The sequence below is a fragment of the Octopus sinensis genome, linkage group LG5 (assembly GCF_006345805.1).
Source record: "Octopus sinensis linkage group LG5, ASM634580v1, whole genome shotgun sequence".
In the NCBI taxonomy this organism is placed as follows: Eukaryota; Metazoa; Mollusca; class Cephalopoda; order Octopoda; family Octopodidae; genus Octopus; species Octopus sinensis.
In genome coordinates this window covers 81,366,204-81,385,867 of record NC_043001.1, presented here as the reverse complement: position 1 = coordinate 81,385,867, position 19,664 = coordinate 81,366,204, and the positions used below count along the sequence as shown (strand labels likewise).

Genomic DNA, 19,664 nt, shown 5'->3' with positions numbered 1-19,664 from the left:
TCATTATATATATTTGTGTATGTATACATATGTGTGACAGGCATAGCTGTGTAGTTAAGAAGAATGCTTCCCAACAACGTAGCTTTAGGTTCCATCCCACTTCATGGCACACTGGGCAAATGTCTTCTACTATAATTTCAGGCTAATCAAAGCATTGTAAGTGAATTTGGTCGATGGAAACTGAGAGAAAATTGTCATGTATGTGTGTACCATCCATTTAAAGTCCATTTCCTGTTCCTGGAATGGGTTGGACAGCTTGACAAGATATATAAAATATACAAATGTGTGCCAAGATATATAAAATATGCAAGTGTGTGCCAACTTTCAAGAGGTCCAACAAGGCATATGAAAAAGACATACTGTTTCAGCTAAGATGGTACATCACTAAAAATATCATTTGTTCAGTTGATCTCAGTTCCATGATTGTGATCAACTAAAACCAATTCAGGCCACTAAAAAACATGACACAGTAGAGTGGGCTATATATATATATATATATATATATACATATATAAAACAAGACAGGTTTCTTTCAGTTTCTGTCTACCAAATCCTCTCACAAAGCTTTGTTTGGCCTGGGGCAATATTAAAAAGACACCAGCCCAAGATGCTATATAGGGGGATTGAAGCCATAACCATGAGATTGGGAAGTAAACTTCTTACCATACAGCAACACTTTATATATATATATATATATATATATATATATATATATATATATATATTATATATATATATATATATATATATATATATATATATATATATATATATATATATATAATCACAATCCCCCACTCACTCAGCTGTGAATTTAGGTGGTAGGAGGAATGGATGGGTTGGATGACATCAGACAAATAATAAAAATGAGACAGTGGAGAAAAAACAATAGCAGCAACATCACGAAACATCCTGTCTGTTCTATCCATCTGAACACCTTTTCCTTTTTAGATAGCCACTTAAAAAGTCTTGGAGAAGGAGAATAGCATTACATTAACCTTGACTGACCCTTCTGTTGACCAACCAGTATCATTGAAAGGAATTTCATTGAAAGCTATGAAAGGCAGGAGGTCGCTACTGACATTAACAGAGAATTGTCCAGGACAACTTTGTTTGGACATTAAAAACTCAAGTGTCAGTCTAAATATAGCAGACTGATTTTAGATAATTGATATTGGTGAATGTGTACGTGTGTTGTCTAAGTATGTAAGCGTGTGAAAATATCTGCATGCTGTGTTGTTTGGTTGTCATACTTGACACCTTCCATTTTCAATGTTGTAGTTGTAGAAATTGGGAGAGAAAAAAAAAAGCATGATTGTGTAGGCACAAGTATGACTGTGTGGTTAAGGAGCTTGCTATGTAACCATGCAATTCCAGGTTCAGTCCCACACCATGGCATGTTGGGCAAGTGTCTTCTACTACAGCCCTGGCCCAACCAGTGTCTTGTGAGTGAATTAAGTAGATGGAAACTAGAAGTCCACCATGTGTGTGTGAATGTGTGTGTGTGTGTGTGTATTGACATAAGAATTTATAAACATCCAAAAGAATGTGAAATAATTTTGTTGTTCATCATTATCATCTTCCTCCTTCTCCTCTAATGTCCATTTTCCATACTAGCATGAGTTGGACGGTTTGACCGGAGCTGGCAAGCTAGAGAGCTGCACTAAGTTCCAGTCTGATTTGGCTTGGTTTCTATGGCTGGATGTCCTTCCTAATGCCAACCACTTTACAGTGTGTGCTGGGTGCTTTGAACATGGCGTCGAATGAGCACTTATACATGCCACCAGCATGAGTACTTTTTACATGGCCCAGGACTTTTGTAGGCCAATCCTCTTCATCGGGGGGAGCAGTCTTAACACCTCTGTTGTGCAGGATGGGTCTTCTTGAGCACACTATAAATATCATATAATTACTGGGTTGAAAAACCCTTTAAGATATCATTTATGACTTTATCACTTGCCTTGAGATCCACTATTCTCAAAAAGACAATATCTTTGTGTGTGTGTGTTCATCATTTTAAAGTTTATGTCTACAGATTTCTCAACCTGTTCTTACTGATTTTTCCTTTTTTTTTTAAGTTGCAAATTGTGTGATTTGAGGGAGATTTGTTGCTAATTTCAGAAGCTCAAGAAAGCTTCATTGGTTTGCATTTGAATGAATGAGTGTGTGTGTGTGTATGTGGTGGAACAGTAGAGAGATAACAAAACCATTACTTATAGGAAATATAGGCAGCACAAGTTTTAACAAAAAACATTTCAGTTTATGAAATCCAGGCATAATAATATCATCATCATCAGCAGCAGCAGCAGCAGCCGTAGTGCTGGTGGTAGTAATCCTGTCTACTATTGGCACAAGGCCTGAAATTTTGGGAGAGGAGGCCAGGCCATTGCATCACCCACAGTACCTGACTAGTACTTATTTCATCATTCCTGAAAGGACGAAAAGTTGTTCTTGGCAGAATTTGAACTCAGAACATAAAAACTGCAAAAAATGGTCCTAGGCATTTTGACCTGTGTGCTAACGATTCTGCCAGCTCACAGCCTTAATAATAATAATAATAATAATAATAATAATGGTTCAAATTTTGCCACAAGGGCAGCTGTTTTGGGTGTGAAGATTAGTTGATTACATTGACTTCAAAGTTCAAATGATATTTATTTAACAACTCCAAAACGATGAAAAATAAAGTCAGTCTTGACAGAATTTAAGCTCAAATCATAGAGATGGACAAAATGCCACTAAGCATTAGGCCTGATATGCTAATGATTCTGTCAGCTTGCTGCCTTGAACATTGATGATGATAATAATAATAATAATGAGAAAAAGAAGAAAATAAGAAATAAAAGATAAGAAGACAAGATAAGAAGAAAAGGGAAAAATAAGAAATAGAAGCACAACCTAATTTGGAATTTGGTGTCAGACTTACCTGGAGGAACCGATAAAGTAAAAATGTAAACCAATTGCTAAGCATTTTTTCTGCTACTGATTCAGTCCTGAAAAATAAATGGTAAAGAGAAGCAATTAGTTATCATTCTATGGAACACATTTAGCTAATAATTGACACCTTTCACCTGCAACATCTCTCTCTCTCTTTTTCCATCTCTTTAATATTCTACAAGACTTAATTCTCTTGATACCAATCTCCCCAAAGTTTTTGCTAGGATTTATAATACTAATGACCTGTCTTAAAGTGATCTAAATTAAATCCATTCATAAAAATTTTATGTTAATCTATGCTCTAATTAATTATCAGCTTAATTCTTTTACTTGTTTCAGTCATTTGACTGTGGCCATGCTGGGGCACCACCTTTTAGTTGAACAAATCAACCCCAGGACCTATTCTTTGTAAGCCTACTCCTTATTCTATCAATCTCTTTTGCTGAACTGCTAAGTTATAGGGATGTAAACACACCAACATTGGCTGTCAAGCGATGGTAGGGGGACAAACACAGATACACATATAAAACAGGCTTCTTATCAGTTTCCATCTACCAAATCCACTCACAAGGCTTTGGTTGGCCTGAGGCTATAGTAAAAGACATTTGCCCATGGTGCTATGTAGTGGGACTGAACCTGCATCCATATGGTTGGAAGCAAGCTTCTTACCACACAGCCACTCCTGTTTAATGGTTTCAAATTTTGACACGGGGCCAGCAGTTTTTGAGAGGAGGGGAAGTCAATTGCACTGATCCCAATACTTGAGCGGTGTCTATTTTATTGACCCCAAAAGGATGAAAAGCAAAGTTGTCCTTGGTGAAATTGGAACTCAAAACACAAAAATGGATGAAGCATTTGTTTGGAGTATTAATGGTTCTGCCAACTCACTGCTTTTATCTGTTTAAAAATGACAAAGTTGTTTACATCCATAAGAATTACTTTCTCAAAATGAATACTGCAGTTTAGAAGGCTTTCAATAATATGTACACTTAGAATATATATATAATATATATATAATATATATATAATATATATATACAGATTGTAAATTTTGAATTCGTACTATTTCTGTTACTAATAATGAATTTTCATTCAGCCAACCCAGCTAATTGCGACATCAATGATCTTATCACTTTAACTACATCAGCTAGTTAAACAACACTATCTAACTACATCAACTTGGCATGTGGAGATGAGGATATTTACTACTGATGAACCTAACAAGCAGAAACCAAGTAGTCACTCTTCTCCAACTGCAGGATGATGTATATTTGCTTTTCCATGCTTGCCTGGATTGGACAGAATTTATTTGTCAAGGCAGGTTTTCTATGGCCTGATGCCTTTTGTGTCATGAACAGTTAACTGTTTTTGAACAAGGTAATATTTCCCTATGGCAGAAAATGTTTTTCACAGATGTTCAGAAATGAACAATCTAATTTGTATGACAGTAATGACCATTTACATCACATGATGCTAAGATAAGGGTATACACACACGTTATGTGTGTGCGTGTGTGACAGGATTTTTACCAAATTCACTCACAAGGCTTTTATTGGTCCAGAGTTACAGAAGAAGGTGCCATGCAGTGGGACTGAACATGAAACCACACAGGCAGGAAGCAAGCTTCATAACCACACAGCCACAGCTGTGGTAGGATTAAATAACAGCAACAAACAAGTAGATGTTTACACAATTAAAGCAAAAATACAAACGTATATATACACACAATGTAAATATTTTAGAAAGAGAGAGAGAGAAAGAGAGAGAGAGAAAGAGAGAGAAGAAAACAGATAGACAGAGAAGGAGGTGGAGGACAAAACTAAATTACATCCTCTTCCACCTCTACTTACCTTCGGAGCAGTAATTTGGGGTGATTATTGCCTTCAATGGAACGCTTTATTAAATCCTCCAGCAATGTCTTTAGAATGCTGAAATGATAAGAAAATAAAGTTTCAAATTGAGATGTCTATTAACGAATCATATATTACATGTCTGAAGTATTTAGAATTATTTCAAGAATTTAAGCCCGCATTGGAGTAGAAATTAGAGGTTGCTTTGTGTGTTTTTATTTTTAGTTTTTAAAACCAGAGAGAAACTGTAAGATTTTAATTTATTTATTTATTCTTTTTGCAGTGTAGTTCTGAACTGTTGTCACTGATGCTGGTTTGCCGTCACCAGGCGATCCATCAATGTGAGGGGAGATAACATGCTTCTCCGTGAACTCTTTAACTACGGCTGCTCATCTTCCCATCCATGTTACGATAGTAGGGCAGGTCATCAGTGCAGTTTTTTGGCTGAATAAGCAGAGTGCTGCTAAACCACTGTCCTTGAAAATTCACTGATATGTCCTACAATATAATCTCTTAAATTACATACACACACACACACACACACACACTTTAGGCAGTTAGCAATTATTTGAATTTCACATTCCTGTGAAATTCAAATAATTACATGTGAGGTGCCAGCTGCAATAACCATAAATAACTCTTGCCCTGCAGCATTAAGAACTCTTAAACATCTCACCTGTAGCTTCATATACCATATACATTATATACATTTATATATGTGTGTGTGTATTTATATATTTATATATATATATATATATATATATACTTGCTACTGATGAAGCTCAAAAAAGCAGAAATCCAAATTTAGCAATGTTACTGTTGCTGCTGTTTGATTTTCACCTGCTGCTGATACATATGTGTTTTTTAACACTATACATCTTGAAGAGATGCTTCCTTAAGATAAATACTGCAGTTTAAAAATGGATTCCAACAGTATGTATGGTTTAAGTAGGATATACAAATCACTAATTTAAACTAATACTGTGTCCATCACAAATAATGAATATATGTGTGTGTGTGTCCATATATCTAAAGATTGCAAATAATTTTTACAGAACAATACAATTATTCTTGTTGTGTCCATCTACTTTTGAGTAGAAGCATCAGTAAGCTTTATTTCCCAAATGTTAAGAATATATCTTGAACTTTATTCTAAAGTTTCTATAGAGAAACAAACTGCACATGGTCTCTCAGTCAAACACTTTAAATATATATGAGATGCAGATATGCTATTTAGTGTAGTTCTGTAAAAGATTATATGCTTAGTTTTCTCTAAAATAATAGCAGTGTTATAAACCCATGAATAAAACATGTAGGACAAGCAACCACAGGATTGTAATTTCAGCTTAGTTGTGTCTCATTCAGATGCAGTGCAGTGAGGCTCACTGTTACTTTTTCAGTAAAATTTTATATTTGTAGTCTAGATAATTTAAGAAAATCATTTGGTAGTGGCAATTACAGCATGAAGAAAATTACATAACATTAAAGTATGAAGGACGTTATGTAAATTATATTATAGATGTAAGAATTAATGAAGAGAGAGGAGAATATAGTGAGGATAAAGGAGGAGAAGGAATATAATGTGAGGTAAAGATTGAGGGAGAAAGAAAGGGAGGAGAAATATAGTGTGGGAGAGGGGAAGAAAGAAAGAGAGAGGGAAATACAGTGAGGGCGAGGAAGAAAGGGAGAAGGAAATATAGTGTGAGAGAGAAGGAAATATTGTGTGAAGAGTGAGAGAGATAGAGGGAGAGGGAGAAATATAGTGTGTGAGAGGAAGGAAAAAAGAGGAAATACAGTGTGAAGGATAAAGAGAAGGAGTAGGAAGATAGAGGGAAGAAGACGGGAGGAAAAGAGAGTGGGAAGAGCAAGGAGGAAGAAGAGTGAGCGGGAATAAAGTATGAGGGAGAGAGAAAAAGAGAGGAAGAGCTATGAAGACAAAGATTTGATAATTGAAAATGTTAGATGCAATCCATGAAAAATTCCTCCTGGCAGAAGAAAAATGGAACCCACAACTCACCTGGTGGCGTAAACCATGTCTGATTGCAAGGTAACAGAGATCAAAGATGCAACTTTGACTCGATCTCGCATTGTAAATGACTGGTGCGCCTCTAAAGTGCGTATAAACGTTAACAAGAATGTTGCATTCTTTATCAACTGCATGAAAAGCTGAAGAGGCTTGCTGTTTAAATTGGATGAGTTGGGCTGGTACTGCAAAGAGAAATAAAACAAAAACAAAAATAAATAAGCTTTTACAATATTGGTAAACTACTATAGGGGAAAATAGGAACATCAAAAGACAACAATTGATTGGGAAAGGCATATGTGTGCATATGAATATATATATATATATATATATATATGTTTCTTTACTACCCACAAAGGGGCTAAACATAGAGGGGACAAACAAGGACAGACAAACGGATTAAGTCGATTACATCGACCCCAGTGCGTAACTGGTACTTAATTTATCGACCCCGAAAGGATGAAAGGCAAAGTCGACCTCGGCGGAATTTGAACTCAGAACGCAACGACAGACGCAATACCGCTAAGCATTTCGCCCGGTGTGCTAACGTTTCTGCCAGCTCGCCGCCTTAATCTCCCATATATATATACACATGTATATAATAAAACATATAGGAGCACTCCATCAATTATGATTATGAGGGTTCCAGGTGGTACGATCAACCGAACAACTTACTTGTGAAATTAATGTGCAAGTCGCTGAGAACTCCACAGACATGACTACCCTTGATGTAGTTCTCTGGGAGATTCAGTGTGACACAGAGTGTGACATAGTTGGCCCTTTGGAATACAGGTAGTAATCATTTTTGTCAGCTGAGAGGACTGGAACAACATGAAATAAAGTGTCTTGTTCAAGGACACAATGCGTCGCTGGAGATTGAACTCACAACCTTACGATCGTGAGCTGAATGCCCTAACCACTAAGCCATGCACCTTCACTTATGTATGTATATGTAATATATATACATATATGTGTAAATGGATGCAGGAATGACTGTGTGATTAAGAAGTTTATTTTGCAAATGCAGAGTCTTGCATCTCATATAAGATGCTCAATTTCTAACGCTTCCCTATAGAACATAAATATCACAAACTACTGCATTTTCCAGTATAAAAATCAATGAGGCAGTTAGTGCAAACATGTGTAAGTATTCGAACAACTTCACTATCTTTCCAAATCCTGTTGCATTTCACATGGAATTTTCAGTCCTCTGAAGTTGATTTGGTGTACAGGTTGACCTATCTTGTTTTTTGGCTATAAATTTTGGCCCCCAAAAATTTGATTTGTGTGCCAGAAAATACAATATAGAACAGAAACAATATAAAAGTTAGCTACACTTATAAAAAGAAAAAAATCCATAAAACACAAGATACAATTACTAAAGAACAATATACCAAATCAAATTTATAAATTACATTGGGTATTTGTAGCTTGCTATCAAGTTTACATGCTTGTAGTGTTTTGTTAATAAGCAGGTTTTTGTTCATATTGTTTTTGTAATATACTAGTGTCAGTTTATGGTTTGGTATGAAGCATTTGGTGTTTTATTTTATGAGATCTTTTGCTTATGCATTTGACAGCTCTAAACCTTCCATACACTTTATTCATAAAATACACTTTCATCATCATCATTTAATGCAGTTTTCTGTGCTCTGCAAAGGGTCAAATGGAAATTTGTTGAGGCAGATTTTCTATGGGCAAATGCCCTTGTATGACAGTAATGCTCATTTACAATCATCTCATAATATCAAGATAAGGAGGGGCACAAATACACACAACAGGTTTCTTTCAGCATCTATTTATTACATCTACTTACAAGGCTATGGTCAACCAAAGGCTAGAGCAGAAGACCCTTGTTCAAGATGCTGTGAAGCAGGACTAAATCTGAAACCATCTTACCCACACAGTCATGCAGTGATCTGCATGATGCATTTATTCAAATTTTGACACACTAATATTTTCTGTGTGAATGCACATGGCTCAGTGGATAGAGCGTCAGGCTTGCAACTGTGAGGAAGTGAGTTCAATTCCCAGACCGGTCTATGCATTGTGTCTTTTACCTTTTCCTTGGTGGCATGGAGAGGGGAGGCTGGTATGTATGGGAAACTGCTGGTCTCACATAAATAACCTTGCCCAGATTTATGCCTTGGAGGGTAACTTTCTAGGTGCAATCCCACGGTCATTCAAGACCAAAGGTGGTCTTTACCCTTTTACCCTAATATTTTTAATATATCTAAATATCATCATCATCATTTCAATGTCCAGTTTTCCATGCTCACATGAGTCAGATGAAATGAAGCAGATTTTCTCTAGTTGGATGTCCTTCCTATTTCCAGCCTTTACCTGTTTCCAAGTAAGGTAATATTTCTCCATGACTGGACAGGTTTTCACAGAATATCAAAAACCAAAAGGACATCGCTCACATGACCATGACACTCATTTACAACTACTGTGTGATGTTAAAGCAAGGAGACAGTAACACACAAGCACAGATACACATGTGCACAAGCATACACATGCACACACACACACACATACACAAACACACACAAGCACACACATACACACAGACAAACATGCACAAGCACACATATGCAGACACACACAGATTCACAAGCATGCACACACACACACAAACACAACAGGTTTCATTTGGTTTCCATCTGCCAAACAAACTTCTTACCACACCTGCACACACAGTTAAACATTGTTAAATGGAGAAACATGATAAATATCACTTGTTTTGCACTAGGAACATCAGAGATTAAATAGCAGGAATGGCAGATGGAATAAGCACTATTTTGAATTTAATTAACACATATAAGGTAATATTCTGGCACGCAAAGTTTACAATAGCTGATACACTCAATACTTATTGCAGTTGTAAGCACATAAAGCATTTATAAATATAGCTACAGGAGGTATTCTTCAAAGTTTTGAATTGAATTCTTTGATTTTAGAGCCTTTGAGAATCCACCAAGTAAATTATCAAGGAAAAATAAATATTTTCCTTTGATATGCTGTTATATAGAGCCATAGGTACATCATATTTATCGTCATAGTTACCATGTGACATACAAACCAATGTAATGACACATAGTTAGAATAACTGTGACACAGTAAACGTGACATACACTTATAATAATTTCTTTTTCTTTCTTTCTACCATAGGCATAAGGTCTGATATTTCAGGGTTGATTACATCGACCTCAATAGTCAACTGGTACTTATTTTATCAACTCTGAAAGGATGAAAGGCAAAGTAGACCTTGGTGGAATATTAACTCAGAATTTCAAGCAGGTAGAAATGACACTCAGCATTTTGTCTGGTGTGCTAATGAGTCTGCCAGCTCACTACCTTTAATAGTTTCTAATTTGGGCACAAGGCCAACAATTTTGCAAGATGGGGTTTAGTCAATTAGATCAACTCCAGCACTAAACTGTTACTTTATTTTATTGGCTCTCAGAAAGTTGGAAAGAAGGTTGACTTTGGTGACTTTTGAACTCAGAATGTACACTACAAGAAATAATGTAAAGTATTTTTTCCCCACAAGCTAATGATTCTCTCAGCTCACTCACTGCCTCACATACAGTTACAATGATAGTCAGGACTTGCAATTATAATTGCTATGATACACAGCTATAGCTACTAATATGATGATACAGCTGTAAATATCATGAATTATGGCCATAATTACAATGAAGGCAATTAAATCAAATATTAAACTGGAGAATCCCCACCACAATCATCACTTAATATAAATGTTCCTTGCTAGCATGGTTTCGATGGTTTGACAGAATCTGATGGGTCCAAGGATTGCATCTTGTCTCAATATCTGTTTTGGCATAGTTTCTTCAGTTAGATACCCTTCTTAATGCCAACCATTTTACAATGTGTACTAGGTGCTTTTTATTAGGTACTCTAAGGAGCTGGATTTAGGCTTGGAAATAGGTTAGATTATAAAAGAAGGATCCAGAGCAGAATAAGTTTCTTGCTGTAGAGGAGTTACATGGTTACTTATATTTTGTAAGTGGGCATAGGAGTGATCGGGTAGAGCAGGGAAAGGATGAAAAATAGTGATGATGTGGTGTCTGAGTGGACCCCCAATGTACAAGACAAGGTAAGTGGGAAGAGAAGAACCATAAATGTGAGAGGGTGTGAGAGATGGGGAATGGGTGTTATGAAAGGTGATCAGCAACTGTAAAGGCTGAGTAGGATTGAAGAGTGAATTCAGTAAGAGATGGGGGAAGACCAACAGTGCATGAAAAATAAGATATAATGGTAGCATGTATTTAGTTTCAACTTGCTATGATTGACTTCCCTTTCATTCCACCAACTTTACAAAGTACCAGTAATGTACTGAGATGAAGTTAATTGATAAGACGCCATTAAAAATATATAGCCTAATTATAAAGTGTAATTAAAAAAAAAGTTAGTATTAGTATTTGGAAAAAAATAACACGTAACATTTAATTACGGTCTTTTACATTCTGAATTCAAATCCTAATGTTGTCAACTCTGCTTTTTAACTTTCTGGAGGTTGATAAAATAAAATACCAGTGTGTTATTGGGATCTAATAACCAACTGTATACATTTCCCAAATCTGAGGTCTGGTACATATGTAAGAAACCATCATTATTGTACAAATAAAACAAATGGTAGAGAGGTAGTAAAATATTTTGTGGAAACAGGAGTGGTTGTATGGGTAAAAAGCTTGCTTTCCAGCTATGTGGTCAGAGGTTCAGTTCTGTTATGTAGCACCTTATGTAGCTCTGAGTTGACCAAAGCCTTGTGAAAGGATTTGGTAGAAAGAAACTAAAAGCCGATCATGAGTGTGTGTAAATGTGTGTGTTAGTATGCGAATATATATATATATATATATACACACACACATACACACTAGCTTGTGCTGCTGTCACATTAAAAGTACTGGTGTTGGTGCTACATAAAAAGCATCCAGTACACCGTGTAAAGTGGTTGGCATTAGAAAGGGCATCCAGCCATAGAAATCATGCTAAAGCAGTCAAAGGAACCTGGTGTGGCTGCTAGCCTTACCAGCCCTGGTCAAACCACCCAACTCATGCCAACATGGAAAATGGACATTAAATGTTGATGATGATATACATATATGTATTTATAAATGTGTGTGTGTGTGTGAGCGTACCCTTGTCTAGACAACATGTGATAATTGTAAATGACCATCATCATCATCATATTAACGAAGTTGTTTTGTTTGTAACTACATTGTTGCTTGACTTGTTAAATGTAGCAGTCAAAATTACCCTCACATAACACCTTGGTGTCTTGGAAAAGGAAGGAACACATCTAATTATGTAGTCTTAGATAAACCATGTATGGAAAACTAAAGAGGGGATAATCGCAGCTGGAAATGGAATGGTTTTAATATATACGTCTATTCGGTCGGAGCTGAAATTGGCACTAAACAATAACAACAACGGTAGTAACTCTATATTTTACCCTGAATGGTTAGAAGGAAGGGGAGGAGGAGGAGGAGAAAGAGAGAGAGAGAGAAAAGGAGGGGTTAATAACAAGAATCTGCTCTGTAGTTTGTAGAACATCTTAAATGTTTTCTCAGTGCGATTATCATTACATTACTGAAAATTCTTCACTCCTGCCATGACAACCACCACCGCGACCACCGCCATTACCACCCTCCTCCTCCTACTCTGACAGATAAGAATGCATTAATGCACAGACATGCTTTTCAGCTCCATCCACCACACTCCTGGTCTCACATCACCATGTATGTATGTATATACCCAACACCACTATTACTGCCGGCGCCACCACCTCTATTAATATCGTTCTGTGTATATATAGCATGTAGGTTTAAAATTACCAACAATACATTAGATCTACTTTACAGAGGAAACAAAAACAAGGAATCCATTATGTAACAGTGAAAATAATGCAGTCATTGTCAATATAAGGAAGTTTCTTGTTCAATAAAGGATCTCTTTGAGATTTTGTCTGTTTATGCACGTGTGTGTGTAAAAATGATATATGTATAGCATATATATATTTATATATATATATGTGTGTGTGTGTGTGTGTGTGTGTGTATTATATATAAAATGTGTGTGTATGCATAATATACAAATATATATATATGTATGTAAGTGCATGTGTGTATGTATTACATACATATATGTGTGTCTGTGTACATGTATGAGCACACAGACGTATGTATGTAGATGTGTGTATGTATATGTATACATATGTGCGTGTATATATGTTTATGCGTGTGTGAATATATGTATGTATGTGTGTGTGTGTGTATTTATATATATATATATATATATACACACACATACATACACTCATATCTATACAAACACACACACACCAGGCTATCTCTCTCTCATCATTTAATCATTTTATGTCCATCTTTCATGCTGGGTCTGTCTATCTATCTATCTATCTATCTATCTGTCTGTCTGTTCTCCACCCACCACCACACAACATATACCTATATATATAGGTCAAGGCATAGCAATGTGGTTAAAAAGTTTGCTTTGCAATCACGTGGTTTCAGGTTCAATCTCACTCTACATCAAGTGTCTTACTATAACCCCAGGTTGACCAATGCCTTGTGAGTGAAACTGTTTTATATTTGCACCTAATTGCATTTCAAAAATTTGTTAAAAATTAGGGGAAAAAAGAGGACCTTCACTGAATGCATAATATCAGGATGACTTTTATATGTTATTAGTGTAGCTTCATATATTCTCTGAGTAATATTGATTCAGTAAAATTTCCCATAGCAATCTATTTAACACGAACTTGACCTCACTTAGTGAATGTCAAACAGATTGCAGCCAGCTGAATATCTAATTTATCAATGTTGTTATCTATCAATGCAAACAAACAAAGAATTACACATATCTAATTGCAAAGCTAATTAAAGTGTAAATGTAAGATTTCATTAAGAAACTGAGATGAGAAGGTATGGGTGTGTGATTAAGAAGCCTTCTTTCCAGCGATGTGGTTTCAAGTTCAGTCCCAACTGCATGATACTTGGTATATACAGCATCTTCTACAATAGCCTCAGGTCGATTAAAGCTTTGTGAGTGGATTTGGTAGATGGGAACTTAAAGAAGCCTGTTGTGTGTGTGTGTGTGTGTGTGTGTATATATATATATATATATATATTTATGTATGTGTGTCTTTGTTTAGCAGTTTGGCAAAAGAAGCCAATTGAATAAGTACTAAACTTACAAAGAATAAGTCCTAGGGTTGATTTCTTCGACTAAAAAAAACAATCTTTTAAGCACAGCTGCAGTTAAATGACTGAAACATGCAGAAGTATATATATATATATATATATATATATATATACACACACACACATATATTGTTAATGTCACACAATATTTGCCATGTGAGAATAAACCTTCTAAAGTGGACAGAGAAATTTGAAGGAGTGCTTTGGTCAAATGGCAGAACACTTGTCATGTTTACAAGGAATGAGGGTTCAAACCCCAGGCAGCCTTTGATTAAATTTTTTTTTTATCCAAGGGGATTTTCAACCTAATATTTGAATGCTAAGAGAACTGCCTCCTTCAGTGGTCAGCTTGGCCTTGAGGTCTGAAATACTGACCTGGAAACATAAGATCACAAAACAAATGACCTAAGTTTGAATCCAGGTGGAGACAAGATTTTGGAAAGTAGCACAAGGAGTCAAAACCTGGGTGGGCCTAGCTCCCATAAAGTGTCAGGAATAGGGGCCAAAACACTTGTTGGATGGGAGTTTTTCCTCTGAATTTCTTTCCTGCTTTGCGCTCGCCTTGTGCCAAGTTTTTGATATTTATTTAGCTTTATCTGGTTCAAGATCCACCATTCCAAAAATGATTATATATGAGAACTCTTTGTATTCTTTCATACTGCTTGATTTCAAATTTCTAATTGTAAGGAAATGATTCCTTCCCTTTGTATTAACTGCCATCAAGGTGGCACCATGCATGTAATAAATTTAAAGCAGGTCTGATAACTGAGAAAAATTATTATTGTAAATACAACTGCCTTCTATAAAAAGTTTGTAATCTATTACTAGTAGCATACAGAGAATATGACTAGAACACCAAGTCTATTAAATTGCTAATAGATACCATAAAATAGCAACTAGCTTGTACTGTTTACTTTAATTCCTCCTATGAATTTGCAAAAACAAGAAGATTACAATAACATCAGGGAATTCTGTCTTGAAATTTTCTTTAAGCTTCATCTAGAATATCTTATCACAAAGGGTAACAATAACCTTGTTCCTAATATGGTAACTGAGTAGACCTTTTGAGAAGTTATAACGTTTCAAGTTCCTTTGATAAATAGTGGCGATAGTGATGTGTTATAACTTTTACTTGTTTCAGTCACTAGACTGCGGCCATTCTGAGGCTCTGCCTTGAGGGTTTAGTCAAACAAATCAAACCCAGTAACACAATTTTGAAGTCTGATACTTATTCTATCAGTCTCTTATGCTGAAGTGCTAAGATATGGGAACATAACAAACTAACACTGGTAGGGGACAAATGCAACACAAAGACACACATACACGTACACTATATATAAATATATGAGTAGTATAAGATGTGTGTTCAGTGCATCATGCAGCTATCACAGAAAGCTCCTCTTAAGGGCTTGGCTATCAATCCATATAGAAATGGATTAATGCAAACATGAAAAAGGTTGAGAAACTATGATAATCTTACAGAAGTCATATGATTAAATAAGTATAAATTCACCTTTTATACCTCCTGACTTTATTATTTTATATATATTTGCAACAAGCTACTTTCAGTTTCCACCTAACAAAGCCACACACAAGGCTTTGATTAGCCTGGGGCTATAGTGGAAGACACATGCCCTAAGTGCCATGCAACAGAACCAAACCTGAAACCATATGGTTGAGAAGCAAGATGCTTGCGACACATCAATGCCTGTGAATTTCTTTTATAAACCCTTGAAGACTACGTTTTTGGTCAAACAGGAGAGACAACAAAAGACTTCTGATTGACCAACCGGCTGCAGAATCTGAACACTGCTGCAGCAGATGTCTGGTTTAAACATAAGCAGGAAAACATAAGTGGTGGATGGTGGGAGGTAAGAGGCAGATTTGGAAGAGCCTGAATGTTTGGAACTCAGTGAACTTAGCTAAAAGGCCCATAAGGAACTGGATGGTAATTTTCCAAAACTTTGAAAAGAAAATACAGCTGAAAATGATTCAAATGTTTTTGTATCAAGATTGTTTAAAAGTATAAAAACTACTAAAGCTGTACAAAAGACCAATATAATAAAGTTTAGTACCGTCTTTTCAATGAACTATTCAGATCAAATCAAGAATCATTAATTCAAAGCAGGTTCCTGTCTACCAATTTTACCAACAAAATTCTTGACAATAGTTTCTCTGATTTTCTTTTCATATGTATATGTGTGTGTGTATGCAGGCAAACACATATATATATATATATATATATATATACATATACATACATACATACATACATACATAAACACATATGTATGCATGTATGTGTGTGTGAGAGAGAGTAAAGCCAAGTTTTTCAGGTCATCAGGAGCAGCAGCAGCACAAGGGCGGCAGAGGAGGGTGTGGTTAGTAAGTATATTGATTACTAGTACTGACCAAAATGGCCTTTCCAATAAACTGGAGATGACTCTTTGATTCAGAATCTTTTGATCCGATAATTCATGTGTAGAAATTTTGACATTTAATCTTTATCAGAAAGAAGCACAAATTGTGCTGTTGAATAAAATTAATTCCATCCTTGTTGAAGCCAATTAACTTATATTTATATAGCAACGTCTATTGGTTCCAGCTATAATATATTCACAGCCAATAGCTATGATGGATATTACTTTCAATGAAGACTTGAAAATATCAAGTACGTAGGACATTGGAATTAAAGCATGTCTTTTTGTTTCACTGTTTTATGTAATTCTATGCTGGTAAAATGCAAGACGTCTCAGTGAATTTTTTTTTTTTATAGCAAACAACACTTTTAGCACAATCTTTTCAAACATGACAAATGAGCAGAATTTAAAATTAAAAGCTGATTAAAATCATTATACCTAAATGGTTATAAGAAATGGAGAAGAAAAAATGTTACAGGTAAAGAAGAGCTGTGTAGTTAAGAAGTTCTCATTGCAATTTTTTTACTTGTTTCAGTCATTAGACTGTGGTCATGCTGGGGCACCATCTTGAAGAATTCTTTGTTGAATGAATTGACTCAAGTTAAATCTTTCCAAGCCTGGTACTTATTCTATCAATATCTTTTGCTGAATTGCTAAGTTACACAGAGGTAAACACATCATCATTAGTTGTCAAGTGGTGATGGGGAACAAACACAGACAGACAGACATATACACACACACATGATGAGCTTCTGTCAGTTTCTGTCTACCAAATCCACTCACATTGCTATAGAAGAAGACACTTGACCAGGAACCATGTGGTTGGGATGCTTGCAGCTTACCAAACAGCCATGCCTGTGCCTATATTTATATATATATATATGACAGGCTTCTTTCAGTTTCCATCTACCAGATCCACTCACAAGGCTTTGGTTGACCTGAAGCTATAGTAGAAGACACTTGCCCAAAGTGCTGCGCAGTGGGACTGAACCCGGAACCACGTGGTTAGGAAGCAAGCTTCTTACCACACAGCCATGCCTCTCTCTCTCTCTCTCTCTCTATATATATATATATATTAATATATTAATATATTAAACAACAACTTTAGTAGTGATTTCAAATATGGCAAATGAGCAGAATTTAAAAGATGATTAAAATTATCCTACCTAATCTGATATAAGAAGGTGAGAGGTTAAACAGTAATAGATATTAGCCATAGGCCTGGCTGTGTAGTTAACAACTTTTCTTTGCAATCATGTAGTTTTGAGTTTCAGTCCCTCTGCAGAATACAATGAGCAAGAGTCTTCTACTATAACCCTGGGTTGACTAATGCCTTGTGAGTGAATTTAATAAATGGAAACTGTGTGGAAGCTCAATGAATATGTATTTATATATATATATAAATATATGAAATGTAATGTGTCTAGAATGGTACAACAATGAAGAGTGGACTTAACTGTTATAAATAATTTAATTATTCATAGTCTAATATATTTTGGAATATAAAGATTCCTTCCTCAGATATTGATAGGAAGTAATGGAGTGTGTACGTGACTGTTAGTGTCTTCTTGTCATTGCATGATAATTGTGTCACCATCATACAAACACTGTCTTTTGCTACCAATCTTCTGTGAAAACATGTCTGACCACAGGGTAATATTTGCCACACTTGGAAACTGGTGAGGATTGCTAACCAGAAGGGCATCAGACCATAGAAAATTTTGTCTCAATAGCTTCCATCTGACTCAAGCAAACACGGAAAGGAAAAACAATGTTTATTTAATAAAATGATAATAATGATGATGATGATAGGTCTGCCTAAATCAAGCTGCTTATTCCAGTCTGTCTGTATGACACAGAGGTTCAGAAAAAATTTGCTCAGGGTTTCAAACTGAGTTTGAATTTAATGACCATCTGAACTCAGAATATGAAAAGTTATAAGATATACTGCTTACAATTCTACCAGCTCACCCAATACATTAATAATAATAGTGGTGTCTGATTTAAGCACAATGCCAGTAATTTTGTAGTAAAGTGGTTGGTTAATGCTTCTGACCTCATAATTTGAATGGTACATTACCTTATAAGATGAAAAGCAAAGTTGACATTGGTGGTTTTTTAACTCAACTCAGAAGACAAAATGCTATGAGAAATACAATAAGGTGCTTTGTCTGTTGCATAAACAATTCTGCTAACTGACCACCCTTTTATTATAATGGTTTCTTAGGCACGAGGTCAATCCAGACAAAGTATGAAGGGGTATAGATGACCTCAGCAAGATTTGAACTCAGTGTGTAAAATGTCAGAAGAAATACTACAAAGCATTCTCCATAATGGCTTGACCATTCTGCTAATGTGACAACCTAAAAAGTAAGGAATTAATAAAAATAAAACAAATAGTTCCTGCATGTATTTTCTACCTTTCCTAATTCACTCATGAAACAGACTTTTTAATGAATTCATTATATATATATATATATATATATAAGATTATTACTGTAAATGAAGGAAGAATGAGCTGATAGCAGAGACTGTACTGGTGATGGTACTGTTGAAATGGAGTTGGTAGTGGAGAGTTTTAAAAGATAACAAATCAAGTGAAGAATAGTAATGGTACAGACCAGACAACTAAGAGAAGTTAACTAGAGAGAAAATTAGGAAGATAGTAACTGATGTTTATATGTGTGTGTATATATATATATATATATATATATATATATATATGCCACTGGTGTTTGTGTATTTGTGTGTGCCAAAGGAGACACAAGAGCTCTAGTGAAGAAGGGAGATAACTGCAAACATTAGTATGATGCGGGTAGCATAAAATTGAGATAAGGAAATTTGGTGGAATGTTTTATCTTGCTACTCTTCATCTCTGACTGCTAGCTTAACTAGTTAATGTTTTTTTTTATATTTTTCATTCCTTGATTGCATCGTTTGAAATTTCATTTACTTTTTTTTTATTTTATATTTTTACAATTTAGAAATTGGAAATGGGTGTGGAATATTATAAGTCAACCATTTTCCTACACTGTATAAATTTCGGTTAACAGACATGTAATAAATATAGATAGCACTGTTTCACTTTTTCTAAGCAAGAAATCATCATCATCACCACCATTACCACCACCACCACCACCACCACCAGGTCAGCTTTGAACAAGCAGAACTATAGAATACAAATAGT

General features: G+C 35.4%; 1 protein-coding gene across 6 annotated transcripts in view; it reads right to left on the bottom strand.

Moving 5' to 3' along the window:
- The window catches only part of LOC115212037 (plexin-A1), a 695,010-nt gene that overhangs the window by 48,744 nt on the left and 626,602 nt on the right, over positions 1–19,664 (bottom strand). For all 6 annotated transcript variants that reach the window (XM_036502774.1, XM_036502773.1, XM_036502772.1 and 3 more), the window contains 3 exons: positions 6,805–6,995; positions 4,788–4,865; positions 2,927–2,993 (listed from right to left, as the gene is read on the bottom strand). In XM_036502774.1, coding sequence (XP_036358667.1) covers positions 2,927–2,993; positions 4,788–4,865; positions 6,805–6,995 — 336 coding nt within the window. The remainder of the gene's footprint in view (positions 1–2,926; positions 2,994–4,787; positions 4,866–6,804; positions 6,996–19,664) is intronic.